The sequence below is a fragment of the Coregonus clupeaformis genome, unplaced genomic scaffold (genome assembly GCF_020615455.1).
Source record: "Coregonus clupeaformis isolate EN_2021a unplaced genomic scaffold, ASM2061545v1 scaf0337, whole genome shotgun sequence".
Lineage (NCBI taxonomy): Eukaryota > Metazoa > Chordata > Actinopteri > Salmoniformes > Salmonidae > Coregonus > Coregonus clupeaformis.
The window spans coordinates 365,018-385,885 of NW_025533792.1; the positions used below are offsets into that span (position 1 = coordinate 365,018).

At 42.3% G+C, this 20,868-nt stretch overlaps 2 protein-coding genes and 1 non-coding gene across 3 annotated transcripts in view; 1 reads left to right on the forward strand and 2 right to left on the reverse strand.

Annotated features, from left to right (window-relative positions):
* Positions 1-13,478, forward strand: part of stra6 (signaling receptor and transporter of retinol STRA6) — a 124,111-nt gene extending 110,633 nt beyond the window's left edge. Inside the window, exon 18 of the mRNA XM_045214917.1 lies at positions 12,884-13,478. Coding sequence (XP_045070852.1) covers positions 12,884-13,152 — 269 coding nt within the window. The 3' untranslated portion in view covers positions 13,153-13,478. The remainder of the gene's footprint in view (positions 1-12,883) is intronic.
* A 2,526-nt stretch (positions 13,479-16,004) lies between these two features.
* On the reverse strand, positions 16,005-20,634 carry LOC121559271 (immunoglobulin superfamily containing leucine-rich repeat protein 2-like). The gene is given in 4 exon segments (XM_041872565.2): positions 16,005-17,163; positions 17,165-18,918; positions 19,107-19,352; positions 20,264-20,634. Coding segments are annotated over 3 exon segments (2,160 nt in total). The 5' UTR covers positions 20,264-20,634; the 3' UTR covers positions 16,005-17,003.
* On the reverse strand, positions 19,011-19,086 carry trnat-ugu. The gene has a single exon. It is a non-coding gene; the product is annotated as a tRNA-Thr (tRNA).
* Positions 20,635-20,868: the final 234 nt, after the last annotated feature.

Here is a 20,868-nt window from a genome sequence, read left to right on the forward strand (position 1 = left end):
ACTTTGATACATCACTCTGATACATCACTCCTGCTACATCACTCTGCTACATCACTCTGATACATCACTTGCACATCACTTGATCATCACTCTGCTACATCACTTTGATACATCACTTGATCATCACTGATACATCACTCTGCACATCACTCTGATACATCACTTGCTACATCACTCTGATACATCACTCTGATACATCACTCTGATACATCACTCTGCTACATCACTCTGCTACATCACTCTGATACATCACTTCTGATACATCACTGACACATCACTTGCTACATCACTCTGATACATCACTCTGATACATCACTCTGATACATCACTTGATACATCACTGATACATCACTCTGCTACATCACTCTGCATATCACTCTGCTACATCACTCTGCACATCACTCTGATACATCATCTGCTACATCACTCTGCTACATCACTTTGATGCATCACTCCTGATACATCACTCTGCTACATAACTCTGCTACATCACTCTGCTACATCACTCTGATACATCACTCTGATACATCACTTGCTACATCACTCTGCTACATCACTCTGATACATCACTCTGATACATCACTCTGATACATCACTTGATACATCACTTGCTACATCACTCTCGATACATCACTCTGCTACATCACTCTGATGCATCACTCTGATACATCACTCTGATACATCACTCTGATACATCACTCTGCTACATCACCCTGATACATCACTCTGATACATCACTGATACATCACTCTGCTACATCACCTGACATCACTCTGATACATCACTTCTGATACATCACTTGATACATCACTGATACATCACTCTGATACATCACTCTGATACATCACTTCTGATACATCACTCTGAAACATCACTCTGATAATTCACTCCGATACATCACTCTGCTACATCACTCTGCTACATCACTCTGATACATCACTTGATACATCACTCTGATACATCACTTGATACATCACTCTGATACAATACTTGATACATCACTCTGACGCATCACTCTGCTACATCACTTGCTACATCACTCCGCATATCACTCTGCACATCACTCTGATACATCACTTGATACATCACTCTGATACATCACTCTGATACATCACTTCTGATACATCACTTGATCATCACCTGATACATCACTTGATACATCACTCTGATACATCATTGCTACATCACTCTGACATCATCACTGCTATATCACTTGATACATCACTCTGATACATCACTTGATACATCACTCTGCATATCACTCTGATACATCACTTCTGCTACATCACTTCTGATACATCACTCTGATACATCACTCGATACATCACTTACATCACTCTGCTACATCACTCTGCCATCACTCTGATACATCACTCTGATACATCACTGATACATCACTCTGCTACATCACTCTGATACATCACTTGATACATCACTCTGATACATCACTCTGATACATCACTGATACATCACTCTGCTACATCACTCTGATACATCACTCTGCTACATCACTTGCACATCACTCTGATACATCACTCTGATACATCACTCTGCTACATCACTTGATACATCACTTGATACATCACTCTGATACATCACTTGATACATCACCTGATGCATCACTTGCTACATCACTCTGCCATCACTCTGATACATCACTCTGATACATCACTTGATACATCACTCTGATACATCACTCTGATACATCACTCTGATACATCACTCTGCTACATCACTCTGATACATCACTCTGATACATCACTGATACATCACACTGATACATCACTCTGCTCATCACTCTGATACATCACTCTGATACATCACTCTGATACATCACTCTGATTTATCACTTGATACATCACTCTGATACATCACTCTGCTACATCACTCTGATACATCACATCTCTGATACATCACTCTGATACATCACTCTGATACATCACTCTGCTACATCACTTGCTACATCACTCTGATACATCACTCTGATACATCACTGATACATCACTCTGATACATCACTCTGATACATCACTCTGCTACATCACTCTGCTACATCACTCTCTGATACATCACTTGATACATCACTCTGACATCACTCTGATACATCACTCTGATACATCACTCTGATACATCACTCTGATACATCACTCTGATACATCACTATGATACATCACTCTGATACATCACTTCTGCACATCACTCTGATACATCACTTGATACATCACTCTGCTACATCACACTGCTACATCACTCTGATACATCACTCTAATACATCACCTGATACATCACTTCTGATACATCACTCTGCTACATCACTTGATACATCACTCTGATACATCACTCTGATACATCACTTGATACATCACTTGCTACATCACTCTGATACATCACTCACACTTGCTACATCACTTGATACATCACTCTGATACATCACTCTGATACATCACTTGATACATCACTTGCTACATTACTCTGATACATCACTCTGCTACATCACTCTGATACATCACTTGATACATCACTCTGCTACATCACTCTGATACATCACTCTGCTACATCACTCTGATACATCACTTCTGATACCTGCTACATCACTCTGATACATCACTCTGATACATCACTCTGATACATCACTTGATACATCACTTGATACATCACTCTGATACATCACTTCTGATACATCACTTGATACATCACTTGATACATCACTTGATACATCACTCCTGATACATCACTTCTGATACATCACTTGATACATTACTCTGATACATCACTCTGATGCATCACTCTGCTACATCACTCTGATACATCACTCTGATACATCACTCTGATATCACTTGCTACATCACTCTGCTACATCACTCTGCTACATCACTCTGATACATCACTTGATGCATCACTCTGATATCACTTGATACATCACTTGATACATCACTCTGATACATCACTCTGTATGCATCACTCCTGATACATCACTTGATACATCACTCTGATACATCACTTGATGCATCACTTGCTACATCACTCTGATACATCACTCTGACATCACTCTGATACATCACTTGACATCACTCTGATACATCACTCTGATACATCACTTGCTACATCACTCTGATACATCACTCTGATACATCACTTGATCATCACTCCTGATACATCACTTCTGATACATCACTTGATACATCACTTGATACATTACATCACTTGATACATCACTCTGATACATCACTTGCTACATCACTCTGCTACATCACTCTGCTACATCACTTGATACATCACTCTGATAATCACTTGATACATCACTCTGCTACATCACTCTGCATCACTTCTGATACATCACTTGATACATCACTCTGATACATCACTTGATACATCACTTGCTACATTACTCTGATACATCACTCTGCTACATCACTTGCTACATCACTCTGATACATCACTCTGCTACATCACTCTGCTACATCACTCTGATACATCACTTGCTACATCACTCTGCTACATAACTCTGCACATCACTCTGAACATCACTTGATACATCACTTGCTACATTACTTGCTACATCACTCTGCTACATCACTTGATACATCACTTGATACATCACTCTGATACATCACTCTGATACATCACTCTGCTACATCACTTGCGTACATCACTTGCTACATCACTCTGATGCATCACTGATACATCACTTGATACATCACTCTGATACATCACTCTGCTACATCACTCTGATACATCACTCTGATACATCACTTGACATCACTCTGCTACATCACTTGCTACATCACTCTGATACATCACTCTGATACATCACTCTGATACATCACTTGATACATCACTTCGATACATCACTTGATACATCACTTGCATCACTCTGATACATCACTTGATACATCACTCTGATATCACTCTGCTACATCACTCTGATACATCACTCTGATACATCCGATCACTCTGATACATCACATATCACTCTGATACATCACTTGATACATCACTCTGATGCACACTGCACATCACTTGCTACATCACTTCTGATACATCACTTGATACATCACTCTGACATATCGCACATCACTCTGATACATCACTCTGATACATCACTCTGATACATCACTCTGATATCACTCTGATACATCACTCTGCTAATCACTCTGATACATCACTTGCTACATCACTTGATACATCACTCTGATACATCACTTGATACATCACTCTGATACATCACTTGATACATCACTCTGATACATCACTCTGACATACTTGATATCACTCTGCTAATCACTTGCTACATCACTTGATACATCACTCTGAACAATCACTTGATACATCACTTGATACATCACTTCTGTTACATCACTCTGATACATCACTTGATACATCACTTGATACATCACTCTGATACATCACGATACATCACTTGATATCACTTGATACATCACTCTGATACATCACTTGATACATTACTTGCACATCACCTGATACATCACTCTGCTACATCACTCTGCATATCACTCTGATATACTATGATACATCACTTGCTACATCACTCTGATACATCACTCTGATACATCACTCTGATACATCACTCTGATACATTACTCTGCTACATCACTTGATACATCACTCTGATACATCACTTTGATAATCACTCTGATACATCACTCTGCTACATCACTCTGATACATCACTCTGCTACATCACTCTGATGCATCACTCTGATACATCACTCTGATACATCACTCCGATACATCACTCTGCTACATCACTTTGATACATCACTCTGATACATCACTCTGATACATCACTGATACATCACCTGAACATCACTCTGATACATCACGCTACATCACTCGATACATCACTCTGATACATCACTGATACATCACTCTGCTACATCACTCTGCTACATCACTCTGATACATCACTCTGATACATCACTCTGATACATCACTGATACATCACTCTGATACATCACTCTGATACATCACTCTGATACATCACTCTGAAACATCACTCTGATAATTCACTCTGATACATCACTCTGCTACATCACTTGCTACATCACTCTGATACATCACTTGCTACATCACTCTGATACATCACTCTGATACATCACTCTGATACATACTTCTGATACATCACTTGACGATCACTGCTATATCACTTGATACATCACTCTGATACATCACTCTGATGCATCACTCTGATACATCACTCTGATACATCACTCTGATACATCACTCTGCTACATCACCCTGATACATCACTCTGATACATCACTGATACATCACTCTGCTACATCACTCTGCTACATCACTCTGATACATCACTCTGATACATCACTCTGATACATCACTCTGATACATCACTGATACATCACTCTGATACATCACTCTGATACATCACTCTGAAACATCACTCTGAGTAATTCACTCTGATACATCACTCTGCTACATCACTTGCACATCACTGATACATCACTCTGATACATCACTCTGAAACATCACTCTGATAATTCACTCTGATACATCACTCTGCTACATCACTCTGCTACATCACTCTGATACATCACTCTGATACATCACTCTGATACATCACTCTGATACATCACTCTGATACATCACTGATACATCACCCTGATACATCACTCTGCTACATCACTCTGATACATCACTCGATACATCACTCTGATACATCACTTACTACATCACTTGATACATCACTTGATACATCACTTGATACATCACTTTGATACATCACTCTGATGCATCACTTGATACATCACTCTGATACATCCTCTGATACATCACTTCTGATACATCACTTGCACATCACTCTGATACATCACTCTGCACATCACTTGATAATCACTTATACATCACTCTGATACAATACTGATACATCACTCTGATGCATCACTCTGCTACATCACTCTACATCACTCTGATACATCACTTGATACATCACTTGATACATCACTTGCTACATCACTCTGCTACATCACTCTGATACATCACTCTGATACATCACTCTGATACATCACTCTGATACATCACTCTGCTACATCACTCTGATACATCACTCTGCTACATCACTCAATCAATCAATCAATCAATTTTATTTTATATAGCCCTTCTTACATCAGCTAATATCTCGAAGTGCTGTACAGAAACCCAGCCTAAAACCCCAAACAGCTAGTAATGCAGGTGTAGAAGCACGGTGGCTAGGAAAAACTCCCTAGAAAGGCGAAAACCTAGGAAGAAACCTAGAGAGGAAACCAGGCTATGAGGGGTGGCCAGTCCTCTTCTGGCTGTGACGGGTGAAGATTATAACAGAACCATGCCAAGATGTTCAAAAATGTTCGTAAGTGACAAGTATGGTCAAATAATAATCAGGAATAAATCTGCAGTTGGCTTTTCAAGCCGATCATTAAGAGTTGGAAAACAGCAGGTCTGGGACAGGTAGGGGTTCCATAACCGCAGGCAGAACAGTTGAAACTGGAATAGCAGCAAGGCCAGGCGGACTGGGGACAGCAAGGAGTCACCACGGCGGTAGTCGACGTATGGTCAGGTGCTCAGGTCTCTCAGTTGGCTTTTTCATAGCCGATCATTAAGAGTTGAAAACAGCAGGTCTGGGACAGGTAGGGGGTTTTGTAACCGCAGGCAGAACAGTTGAAACTGGAATAGCAGCAAGGCCAGGCGGACTGGGGACAGCAAGGTGTCATCATGCCCGGTAGTCTGACGTATGGTCCTAGGGCTCAGGTTCTCAGAGAGAAAGAGAGAACGAGAGAATTAGAGAGAGCATACTTAAATTCACAAAGGACACTGGATAAGACAGGAGAAGTACTCAGGTATAACAACCAACCCCAGCCCCCGACACAAAAACTGCAGCATAAATACTGGAGGCTGAGACAGGAGCGGGAGAAGACCGAAGAAACACGGACAGGGCCAAACAGGAAGGATATAAACCCCACCTACTCGCCAAAGCACAGCCCCGCACTACAGAGGGATATCCTCAACCACCAACTTACAATCCTGAGACAAGGTGAGTATAGCCCACAGAGGTTCCACCACAGCACAAACCAAGGGGGGCGCCAACCCAGACAGGAAGATCACGTCAGTAACTCAACCCACTCAAGTGACGCACTCTCCCAGGGACGGCATGAAAGAGCACCAGCAAGCCAGTGACTCAGCCCTGCAACAGGGTTAGAGGCAGAGAACACTCTGATACATCACTCTGATACATCACTCTGATACATCACTCTGATACATCACTGATACATCACTGATACATCACTTGCTACATCACTTGCACATCACTTGATACATCACTTGATACATCACTGATACATCACTCTGCTACATCACTCTGATACATCACTCTGCTACATCACTCTGCTACATCACTCTGATACATCACTTGCTACATCACTCTGCTACATCACTTGCTACATCACTCTGCTACATCACTTGCTACATCACTTGCTACATCACTTGCTACATCACTCTGATACATCACTCCGCTACATCACTTGCTACATCACTCTGCTACATCACTCTGATACATCACTCTGATACATCACTCTGATACATCACTCTGCTACATCACTCTGCACATCACTCTGATGCATCACTGATACATCACTTGATACATCACTCTGATACATCACTCTGCTACATCACCCTGATACATCACTCTGAACATCACTGATACATCACTCTGCTACATCACTGCACATCACTCGAACATCACTCTGATACATCACTCTGATACATCACTCTGATACATCACTCTGATACATTACTCTGATAATCATTGATACATCACTTGATACATCACTGATACATCATCTGAAACATCACTGATAATCACTTGATACATCACTTGCTACATCACTGCACATCACTGCTACATCACTCTGATACATCACTTGATATATCACTGATACATCACTTGATACAATACTCTGATACATCACTTGATGCATTACTCGCTACATCACTTGCTATATCACCCTGATACATCACTTGATACATCACTTGAACATCACTTGATGTATCACTTGATACATCACTCTGATACATCACTTGATATATCACTCTGATACATCACCCTGATACATCACTCTGATACATCACTTGATACATCACTGATATATCATTGCTACATCACTCTGATAATCACTTGATACATCACTTGATACATCACTCTGATATATCACTGATACATCACTCTGATACATCACTCTGATACATCACTCTGAAACATCACTCGATAATTCACTCTGATATATCACTTGCTACATCACTCGCTACATCACTGATACATAACTCTGATACATCACTGATACATCACTGATATATCACTGATACATCACCCGATCATCACTGCTACATCACTTGATATATCACTTGATACATCACTTGATACATCACTCTGATACATCACTCTGATACATCACTCTGATACATCACTCTGATACATCACTCGATACATCACTCTGCTACATCACCTGATACATCACTCTGATACATCACTCTGATACATCACTCTGCTACATCACTGATAATCACTCTGATACATCACTCTGATACATCACTTTTGATAATCACTCTGATACATCACTCTGATACATCACTCTGATACATCACTCTGATACATCACTTGATCATCACTCTGATAGATCACTCTGCTAGATCACTCTGCTACATCACTCTGATACATCACTCTGACACATCACTCTGATACATCACTCTGATACATCACTCTGCTACATCAATCTGATACATCACTCTGCTACATCACTCTGCTACATCACTGATACATCACTCTGCTACATCACTTGATACATCACTTGCTACATCACTCTGCTACATCACTTGCTACATCACTTGATACATCACTTGCTACATCACTCTGCTACATCACTTCTGCTACATCACTGATACATCACTCTGCTACATCACTCTGATACATCACTCTGATACATCACTCTGATACATCACTCTGCTACATCACTCTGCTACATCACTCTGATACATCACTCTGCTACATCACTCTGATACATCAATGATACATCACTCTGCTACATCACTCTGATACATCACTCTGATACATCACTGATACATCACTCTGCTACATCACTCTGATACATCACTCTGCTACATCACTCTGATACATCACTCTGATACATCACTGATACATCACTCTGATACATCACTCTGATACATCACTGATACATCACTCTGCTACATCACCCTGATACATCACTGATACATCACTCTGATGCATCACTCTGCTACATCACTCTGCTACATCACTCTGATACATCACTCTGATACATCACTGATACATCACTCTGATACATAACTCTGCTAATCACTTGATACATCACTCTGATACATCACTTGATAATCACTCGATATCACTGATACATCACTCTGATACATCACTCTGATACATAATAATATAATAATAATATGCCATTTAGCAGACGCTTTATCCAAAGCGACTTACAGTCGTGCGTGCATACATTTTTGTGGTCCCGGGAATGAACCCACACTATGGTACAAGCGCCGTGCTCTACCAGCTGAGCTACAGAGGACCACATCACTCTGATACATCACACTGATACATCACTCTGATACATCACTCTGATACATCACTTGATACATCACTGATACATCACACTGATACATCACTTCTGATACATCACTTCTGATACATCACATTGATACATCACTCTGATACATCACTCCTGCTACATCACTCTGATACATCACATCTCTGATACATCACTCTGATACATCACTCTGATACATCACTCTGCTACATCACTCTGCTACATCACTCTGATACATCACTCTGATACATCAATCAGACATCACTCTGATACATCACTCTGATACATCACTCTGATACATCACTCTGATACATCCACTGCTACATCACACTGATACATCATCTGATACATCACTCCTGATACATCACTGATACATCACACTGATACATCACTCTGCTACATCACTCTGATACACACATCGAACATCACTCTGCTACATCACTCTGCTACATCACTCGATACATCACTCTGATACATCACTCTGCTACATCACTCTGATACATCACTGCTACATCACTCTGATACATCACTCTGCTACATCACTCTGCTACATCACTTGATCATCACTCTGATACATCACTCTGATACATCACTCTGATACATCACTCTGATACATCACTGATACATCACACTGATACATCACTCTGCTACATCACTCTGCTACATCACTCTGATACATCACTTGATACATCACTCTGATACATCACTCGTGATACATCACTCTGATACATCACACTCTGATACATCACTCTGATACATCACTCTGCTACATCACTCTGATACATCACTTGATACATCACTCTGATACATCACATCTCTGATACATCACTGATACATCACTTCTGCTACATCACTCTGATACATCACTCTGATACATAACTCTGATACATCACTGATACATCACTGCTACATCATTATGATACATCACTTGATACATCACTCTGATACATCACTTGATACATCACTGATACATCACACTGATACATCATTATGATACATCACCTGATACATCACTGATACATCACTCTGATACATCACTCTGATACATCACTTGATAATCACTGATACATCACTCTGATACATCACTGATACATCACTCTGATACATCACTCTGCTACATCACTCTGCTACATCACTCTGATACATCACTCTGATACATCACTCTGCTACATCACTCTGCTACATCACTCTGATACATCACTCTGATACATCACATCTCTGCTACATCACTCTGATACATCACTCTGCTACATCACTCTGCTACATCACTCTGATACATCACTCTGCTACATCACTCTGCTACATCACTCTGATACATCACTCTGATACATCACTCTGCTACATCACTCTGATACATCACTCTGCTACATCACTCTGCTACATCACTCTGATACATCACTCTGCTACATCACTCTAAATGCATGTTCATATTTCATATGCTATATGGAACATATCTAAAATACTGTGACTGCTTCTCTTCAACAGCAAAAGAAAGGCGACTAGAGGAGAATGATGTCTTGAATGATTTTCTGCTGTCCAACCTAATGTAATTTGCTCATACCACTGTCTGTCACGTACAGTAGAGGATTGTGGGAAGCATCAAGCTGGTCTGAGTCTGTGGTTTAATTTACACCCTGATGCCTCTCCTCGATCAGATCTGTCATAAACTAATCATCTGTCCTCCCGGTGTGGTGATCCCACATATAACACCCCCCCCCCCACTCTGTTCTGATCAGCTGTGCGCCCACATGATGTTCTATTCATCTCGGAGGCTGTCACTAAGGAAGACAAACACGTCTTATAGCTGAATACCAAGTTAAACTGTTCTGATCAGCTGTGCGCCCACATGATGTTCTATTCATCTCCGAGGCTGTCACTAAGGAAGACAAACACGTCTTATAGCTGAATACCAAGTTAAACTGTTCTGATCAGCTGTGCGCCCACATGATGTTCTATTCATCTCGGCGGCTGTCACTAAGGAAGACAAACACGTCTTATAGCTGAATACCAAGTTAAACTGGTGGTGGGACAGCACATTCATTGTAGATGTTCAATTAGACTGGTTGTTCATTTTGACATGCTGAGTGACTGAGGGTGTGGTCACTGAAGGCAGATGTAGTGAAGAAATTAACAATATGTAGTATAGGATTCCACCGTGGAGGTATTTTATTTGTGTTCATATGTAGTGTAGGATTCTACCATGGAGGTCTTTATTCAGTAGGACGTCTGGGTAATGCAGAGTGCAACAAGCCGATAAATGAGCTCCGCTGTTTTCCTGCTTGTCTGCATGTTAGCTATAATGGGTCGTCGTAATCATCATCAGTAATCATCTGTTGTATCGTAGAGATTATCACTAGAGCTGTTGATTACACAGATGGTCTGTTGTAATGGTCTGTTTCATATGTATGGGGCCCGGAGGGGCTTAAGGATTCAGTGGCTGAGTGCCAAACAGCACCCTATTATCTGAATCGTGCACTACTTTTAGACCAGATCCCGTTAGTGCACTGAATAGGGATAAGGGTGCCATTTGGGACGTGTCCAGTGTGTTAATGTTCGGCTCGATATGGTCCTAGTGCGCTGCTGATGGGACTGCTTTGCGTTATTGCTTTGTTCTGTGTTGTCATTGTGCAGCTCAACACTGTAACCCTAACAACCCAAAAGACAGGTTCTCCTAAATGACGTTAAAAGATTGTGGAAACCGTGATGTCTGTCCATTGTCTGACCTTGCTCTGTCCGTCTGAACATCTCTCTGTCCGTCTGAACATCTCTCTGTCCGTCTGAACATCTCTCTGTCTGTCCATTGTCTGACCTTGCTCTGTCCGTCTGAACATCTCTCTGTCTGTCCATTGTCTGACCTTGCTCTGTCCGTCTGAACATCTCTCTGTCTGTCCATTGTCTGACCTTGCTCTGTCCGTCTGAACATCTCTCTGTCTGTCTGCTCATTCTGTGAACCATAGAGATACTCTGACCATGCAATCTCTCTGTGTGTCCGCTCATTCTGTGAACCATAGAGATACTCTGACCATGCAATCTCTCTGTCTGTCCGCTCATTCTGTGAACCATAGAGATACTCTGACCATGCAATCTCTCTGTCTGTCCGCTCATTCTGTGAACCATAGAGATACTCTGACCATGCAATCTCTCTGTGTGTCCGCTCATTCTGTGAACCATAGAGATACTCTGACCATGCAATCTCTCTGTCTGTCCGCTCATTCTGTGAACCATAGAGATACTCTGACTCTGTGTGTCTCTCCCCTAGGCATCCAGCTAGTCAATCAGGAAGAGAAGCCGCAGCACAAGGTATCCATCTCTAAACGGGCGAGGTGCCAATGGCAGCTCCTCTACACCCTGGTCAACAACCCCTCACTGGTGGGCTCCAGGAAGCACTTCCAGCGCCAGAGCAGCGAGGGCTTCTTCAACGGAACGCTCAACTGGGATGCAAAGGGGGGCAGCAAGAAGGAGGCAGAGAAGGAAACAGAGGCAGGAAACAAGGAGGCAGAGAAGGAAACGGAGGCAGTGGCTAACTGACTGAATGTAGCCCCCAGGCTTTGGGTCAATTCCATTCCAATTCAGGAAGCGAACTGAAAATTAAAGCTGCAGTGTGTAACTTTTTGGGTGACCTGACCAAATTCCCATAGAAATGTGAGTTATAGATCTGTCATTCTCATTGAAAGCAAGTCTAAGAAGCTGTAGATCTGTTCTATGTGCGCTATTTCTATGCTTCCCGTTACGTTTCGGTTTTGTACAGCAGCCTCAAACAAGATTTTTGCTTATTAAAGTTATTTCACAGCGGTTTAGATGGTTTTGATTTATTAGGATCCCCATTAGCCGACGCCAATGGGGACAGCTAGTCTTACTGGAGTCTGACACATAATGAAAAATACATTACAGACAAAATACTTTACAATTTACACACATTTAAAAACATGAACATGTAATGTGTGCATCAGTTACACATCAGTACACACTGTACACACCACGAGTAGGTCACAGGGTGCAGTGATTCTCTACACTGCTTGTTTTGTCATAAACTGAAATTAGGATTACTAGTAGAATTTTAGCAACCAGGAAATGGCGGAGCTCATATTGCACTTTTTTAAAATACTCATTTTCTTTTATTGCTTTTCAATGAGGGAAAACTGGAATTGGAATTTCATTTTACTACCAGAATTGACTGAATTGGAACGGCTTCTGTCGGCGTATGGATGGCTCTTGGGCATTACATTTACATTTACATTTACATTTTAGTCATTTAGCAGACACTCTTATCCAGAGTGACTTACAGGAGCAATTAGGGTTAAGTGCCTTGCTCAAGGGCACATCGACAGATTTTTCACCCAGTCGGCTCGGGGATTAGAACCAGCGACATTTCAGTTACTGGCACAACGCTCTTACCCACTAAACTACCTGCCGCCCCATAGTATAACTATAGGATGACATGTCTATGCATAGATCTGACTGCACTCGTTCCCAAGTAAGTGCACTCAGGGCTGTAGGTATTCTGACTTGAGTTTTGTGCGCTTGCCTCTGGGTTTCATGCGAGTTTCCCATTGAATCAATCAATGATTTAGGTTTTGGTTTGAAAAATCTAACGATTCGATCTTAAGTCTGAACCTCCTAGACCTTCTAGCGCAGTGCCTGAGGAAGGATACTGTCTGTCTCCTGATTGGCTACCTGTCTAGGGTTCCCAACTGGCACACTAGTTCCTCTATAGTGCACTACTTACTGGCCCTGGTCATAGTGGGGCCAACCTAGATTTATGCACCGTCTGTTTTGTCTGTCTCTTTGTTTGTGTGGCTATACAGAATCTCCAGCAGGAAAGGTAGCGTGGCACTGAACTCCTGTCTGACCATTGCCTGGAAGACTAACTGATACACTCCATTTCACCACTGGAAACAGAACATATCAGCTTGGAATCCGGGCTAGTCTGACCATGTACACATGGTTAGAATGTGACTATTTATTAATGTACAGACTGCTCTGTTATGGAAGATTATAAAGTAACTGCTAATTTTCAATGTTACACTGACTGGTGTAAATAATCTACTGTACGCTGGAAGCCAAACTGAATTTTTCCTAAACGGTACAATTCCGTTCTGATTCCAGGCTAATAAATAATATCTATATTGAAAAATTATGAAATGGGGCCTAAGACCCAGACAGATGAAACCTTTTGCTTGAACTCTTTGCTGTAGACCACCTGCTACCTCTTATAACATAGCTCTACTATAATTTTACTGATAATGTTTTGCATTGGTTTTTTTCTCAATTTCTAGTTGTGAAAATGTTATTTCAATGTTATCTGTTCAGGATGCTCTACATATTCTCTTTGTGTGTTGCAGCATATTGCATTTAAAAAAGTGACAGTGACTCAAGTTGCTTTTGAACGACATTAATTAATGATTGTAGATGTGATTAACATGAAATTAAAACGAAAGATGACGAAAGATTTCCGTGTCGATTTATGTGCGAAGTCAAGTAAAACAAAAATGATTTCGTTTCGTTAGGAAATACACATCTCTGTCATGTTGCTTTTCAGGAAACTTTCGATAGTAAATATATTTTAGCAAGTTATCAGCGATATATATATACTGATGTTTTCAAAGATTTGTTTTCCCATATGGTGATGTTTAGGTGAACAATTAGGCACCAGGTCATAGCCTATCTTCCCAACATTTCAATGTAGGCTATTTAACGAATCAATCATGCCGAATTAATGTAATTTTATGTAATCGGGAAAGAAAACACTACTGATAGAAATTAATGAAGAATAGTAATAAGAATATTTTTTGTGATTGTGTGAGCTTCATAGCCGACCACACGGATAAAAGGGAAACGTAGCACTCGTGCGTTATTCTGCTGCAGCCTGCAGGACAGCCCATTTCCCATGTTGCGGCAATGAGAAGTGAGTTTGGTCAAAAGCAGCGCTATATCATGTTGATGCACAAAAAGGGGTAGGTATATTATTCTGTCCATAAATAAATTCAAAAGTCTATTTTGAATCACTTTCTTTTTCTTTAAAATGTAAGAGAAAATAGAGCAGTCCAGCATCGTACAATTTAGAACCGTCTGCTACGCTTATCCAACAAATGCATTTGTTCTCGCAATAGCTCTTTAATATCAATAAGAAATATAACAACCATAGATAATGTTTCTGTGCCTACCTAGAATGCAAAACAAGCTTTAGGTGGATACACCGTTAACAGGCGATCACTACAAATCATGGCCAACGCCCAATCTTAACCCTATATAAACATTGTTTTCTTGTTTAATTCACAGCAGTTTATAGTCATACAACTACCAAACCTTACCCCGTAGAGTTAAAATGAAGTTGAAAACAGCTCTCTGACTCAATGACTGGAAATCGGAGAATGCAAAAATGTTTTTGGATATTTTATTAATTTCACGTACATAAAATCATATCAAAAATCTTGAAAGGTTGGGGGATATTTGTACAACATAGTCCGAACAGTATAGCTCACCCAAAAACTCACTATGCGTAAAATGACAGGACACTCAAAGCCACGAGACGCTCCTTGACGCCCCAGTTAATGTTACTGTAGACGGATCATTTAGCTATAATTTAATAAAAAAGAGAACCGTTCAATTTTACTGGGTTTTTACATCACATATCGACATTAAGAATATCTAAAGTCCTATAGTCTACACTAATTAAAACCCCACATGAAGAATAAAATACATCGTCTGTGTGACATGCCACGGAAGGACACGTTTAGAATCGTTGAAAAAAGACAGTAGGGTAGCAAGCACCAATTGTTTTTTTTAAAGTCACACATATCTCAAAGAGCCCCACATTACATCAAACAACAACCAGTTGATAGTGACCCGGGTTTTTTAGCCCAGACACAGCACATGCTTTGACAACATCAAGTGATTCTCCCTTTTTAATCATCTCACAGAACAATGAAAATAACGGTCGGTGACGCAGCGGAACGGACGCGTTGAGGCGCGCCTGTGCTGTCCAACTCCGCGACCTGCTGAAACTGACGCTCACGTAAAACTCACAACGTTTATCCGCTAGCCTACGCCCTGCACAAAGGGGACATCTCAATGACTTCTGCTTTTCACCAGTTATGGGGTCAGTACTGTTACTGTAAGAGAGGAATGTTGTACGTTTTATATATACAATACCAGTAGTTTTACTGCACAACTTTTCCTTTTGACAATCTCTTATTTGGGTTATAACTGACCACTTACTTTCTGAGGTAAAATGAGCTATCCACCTTTATCAGGGCTATCATATTTACGTGAAATAATGATAGTTGAGTTACTTGGTTTAAAATGTAGTTGACAGTAACTATTTTACCATCCCCCCCCTCCCCCCCCCACCCCGCTCCGGTAGCATCACACAGCTCCGCTCAGCGACTCGGCTCTTTGTAATTACCGTTTCCGTCTTCAGAGATATTCACCGCCTCCGCCCCCAACGGTAATCTATCGCTGTACTCCGAGCCCACCTCGAATTTAGACGTAGAACCCGGAATGGACTCGGTAACCATGCTCCCCTCCACCCCCCCCTCCCCCCCCTCCGTCCTCTCCGTCCTCTCCGTCCTCTCCGTCTCCCATTTCACTCGGGTTGAAATTCTTTTCCAACTCGACAAAAGACGCCCGGGGGTCGAAATCACCTCCGACCATCTGTTTCTCCATTTGATCTGGGTTCTTCTGTGCCGCCTTCATGATCAGTTTGTAAGTCTTTCCCTGGTACTTGTATAAGAGATGACAGCAGGTGGCTCCCAGCAGAGGGACTGTAGCCAGCGCCAGCAGGAAGGTACTGACCACCACTATGATCAGCAGAGAAGGAATCTTCTTCCTGGTTGTGAAGACTACCTGGACCTGACAGTCCTGACCTCCATAGGTCAGACACAGGGTGTAGTTAGTGCCTGGTTGTAGGCCCTGGAACTTGTAGGCGTTGATTCCTTCCTCTATCCGGGACCACTGCACCACAGAGTGTCCGTTACCAGTATTGAAACACAGATAGAGCATGTCCAGAGGGGTTTTGGTTGAGGCTTGATAGAGGCTGAACGGCTCTTTGTTGACGGTCTCTAGGTTCTCATTGTGGCTGAGGTGGAGGTTGTTCTTACTGTTGGGGAGCTGGAGAGGATTCAGCTGGACTTTGGCCTCGGTCTCGGACACTTCCAACGCGATGACGCCGAAATCAAAGGTGTACTGCTTCAGCTGGTCCAGACTGAGGTTGAATGCGTGGTTGGAGATGTACTGAGTGCCATCGCTGATGCCACACTTCCTGGCAAACGGCAGCTCCTCTGAGCCCTCGCCAGCCTGCGCTGAGCCATCGCCGTGTTTACCAGACGACCCAGTTGGAACGGTCTTGGTCTTCCCAGAGTCGGACTTGGGCCAGTTGATGACGTTGTTGGTCATCTTAGGCCCCGGCTTGTTTCCACCAGATGGACGGAGGATCTTATCTGCTGTGGAGTCCAGCATGGAGTTAATGGCCTGTTTCTTGGTGCCCGCCACTGCTACCTTCACTGTGCTGTCTGCTTTACCGAGGTCGTTGACAGCCGAGCAGCTGTAGTTCCCATCCTCCTTCTTGCTCATACGGGGGATGATCATGGTGCCGTTCTGGAAGACCAGGAACCGTCCGTTGGTGGTTTTATCGTTGATGGGCGAGTCGCTTTTCTCGCTGACCTCAGAGGGCAAACTGAACGTGAACTTCTGGTTCCCTGTGTTCACTACCTCCCAGCTGACCTCTGGTTTGGGGTTTCCCTTGGTATCGCAGTTGAGGATCACCATAAAGCCTTCGTATAGCTCAGTGTTGTCCAGGTTGGGCTGGTAGGTGATGGACACCGTTGGGGCCCTGCAGTCCAGCTTGGGCATCTTGGTCACCAGGGCCCCTTTCAGATGTTCAGGGGTCTCGCAGACGATAGAGTCCTGCTCTGGGACAGAGATCTTAGACTCAGTGATCCAGTCTCTCAGCCACTCCAGACTGCAGGAGCAGGTGAATGGGTTGTTGTAGATCTGAAGGTGAGACATGGAGCTGAGAGAGCTGAAGGTCCCCTGGACTATAGTGGTGAACTTGTTGTTGTTGATCCTCAGGGACCTCAGGTCTTTGAGGGTGGAGAAGGCATCTTTAGGGAGGTTGATCATTTCGTTGTTGTTCATCTTGAGCAGCTGAAGGGCGGTGAGGTTGGCCAGGTCCTCCCAGGGGAAGTTGACGATCTTGTTGTAGCTGAGGTCCAGGTTGCGGAGCTGGATCAGCGGGGCCAGAGTGTCCCTCTCCATGGTCACAATCTCGTTGTGGGCCAGCCATAGGGAGGTCACCTGGAGAACAAGACTTTGTTCATTCAACACATCTGTCATTTACTCCTCCAGTAATATAACATATGATATTTAGCAGACACTTTTCACATGGGTGGCCCCAGTGGGAATCGAACCCACGGTCCTTGGCATTACAAGCGCCATACTCTACCAACTGAGCCACACGGGACCACATTCACACACAAACACACCTGGGTGACGTTAATGAAGCTCTTGGCCTTCAGGAGTTTGATCTTGTTGGCGGAGAGAGAGAGGGTGGTGACGTTGGAGGGGAGACCTACGGGAACTAACAGCAGGTCTTTGTAGGCACAGTCAGCGAACTGGTGAGCATATTTATCCAGACAGCTACAGGGTTCTGGGCAACACTGGGCCAGACCCAACACGACAGTCCACACCGCCAGGAGACTGACCAGCCGCCGTGACGCCATTTTCACCATCTGAGAAGAAGACAAAGGATGTTAATTCATGTATTTATTCATTAGCAAAATCGTCTTCAGTAAATGTCACTTCACCACAGACAATTATATGTTCTGCTCATCTATAACAGATCTAGAAAGGCAGCCATAATGTTGTACACAGAATTAATCTTTAGCATAATGCACTGCTACATCCTGTTGCATTACAGCACTAGAGCACAGCGCTGCACTCTGGACAGGCTTATTATGTCTCTGGGAATTTGGGACACAGCGAGCAGGTTAGGACTAGTCTCAGAGAGGCTTCGGGATTCTGCAGCCTGCAGATATCATACAAATACATATATGGAACGGGTTTACAATACAAGGTTGATTAATGTGATCGATTAAACAGATTTCACTTTTACATTATAGGCTCAGGGCGACCAAATTCCCGAGTTCAGATAAACTCACATAGCTACAATTTCACAGCTTCAAAATGTACTAAGTGGAAATTGGTTCTCTTTACTTCACATAACAGTGGCAGCGAGGCTAGCATGAGAGCTTTGGCGCAAACTGCGGAGCAGAGCGTCTAGCGGTCCTCGGTGCGGAAACGCATCCACGACGGGGTTGCTCGATGCCGCATAAAAATACATTTTCGATGTCATTTCGACCTCTGAAGTTTAATCCAATTAAATTACAGTTCGTTCTGAACAAAGTATCCTAAAATACTGGTAAAATATAGAAAACAAAACTGTTATGTTTATGTTTTATTTCCTGATGAGACTTTATGAAACAGGAATTATAGACCTCAAATGGATGGATTGATGCTATAAGCTTAAATTTGATAATGATCAATCTAGTCCACACATTACAGCATAATTAAATTAATATTTGTGTCATGATGTGTCAGATACATAATAATCTCCAGTTTACTTTTTGATCCGTCATCTTACCTGTCCGATATTAATTCCCAATCCTTGCAGTTTTTCCAAACGGGGCACTCTGGATGATATCTTTTTTTATAACACAGATTAGTGGTCGAAACAACTAACGTCCTCTATAGTAAATCCTTTAATGGGACTTTTCTCCACGGTGATAACGGTGAAGGTAGGCGGTGGAAGAAACATTTTTTTCCCTGTAGGATGATGAGGTGCGTTCTGGAGGCTGTTTTCCTCTCGCGACTGACTGAGGACGACCGGTCCACTGCGCGCTCCCGCGGTCAGTAACAGAGCGATGGGAGGGTTTGTGAACGCGCAGGCAGCCTCTCCCATCCGTTCACCATCAGTCCTGGATTAAGAGACATAACGGCTCCGTGTTCGCCTGCCACCCCGGAAGAATATCAATAATTTAGACAGTAATGTTTCATTCATTGTTATGTCAAACTAAACTTATCTCTGACCCCATTCTCGTCAGTGTTGCTTTTTCCCTTAACAGCCACAGAGAGATGACCAGACCACAGAAGATGACGAGTTATTGGTCAGAATTATGAATTGTGCACAGTTGAGGTGGGGATTTAAATATGCCCGAAAAGCTGTAACAAATAGTTTTTACTGTCTTT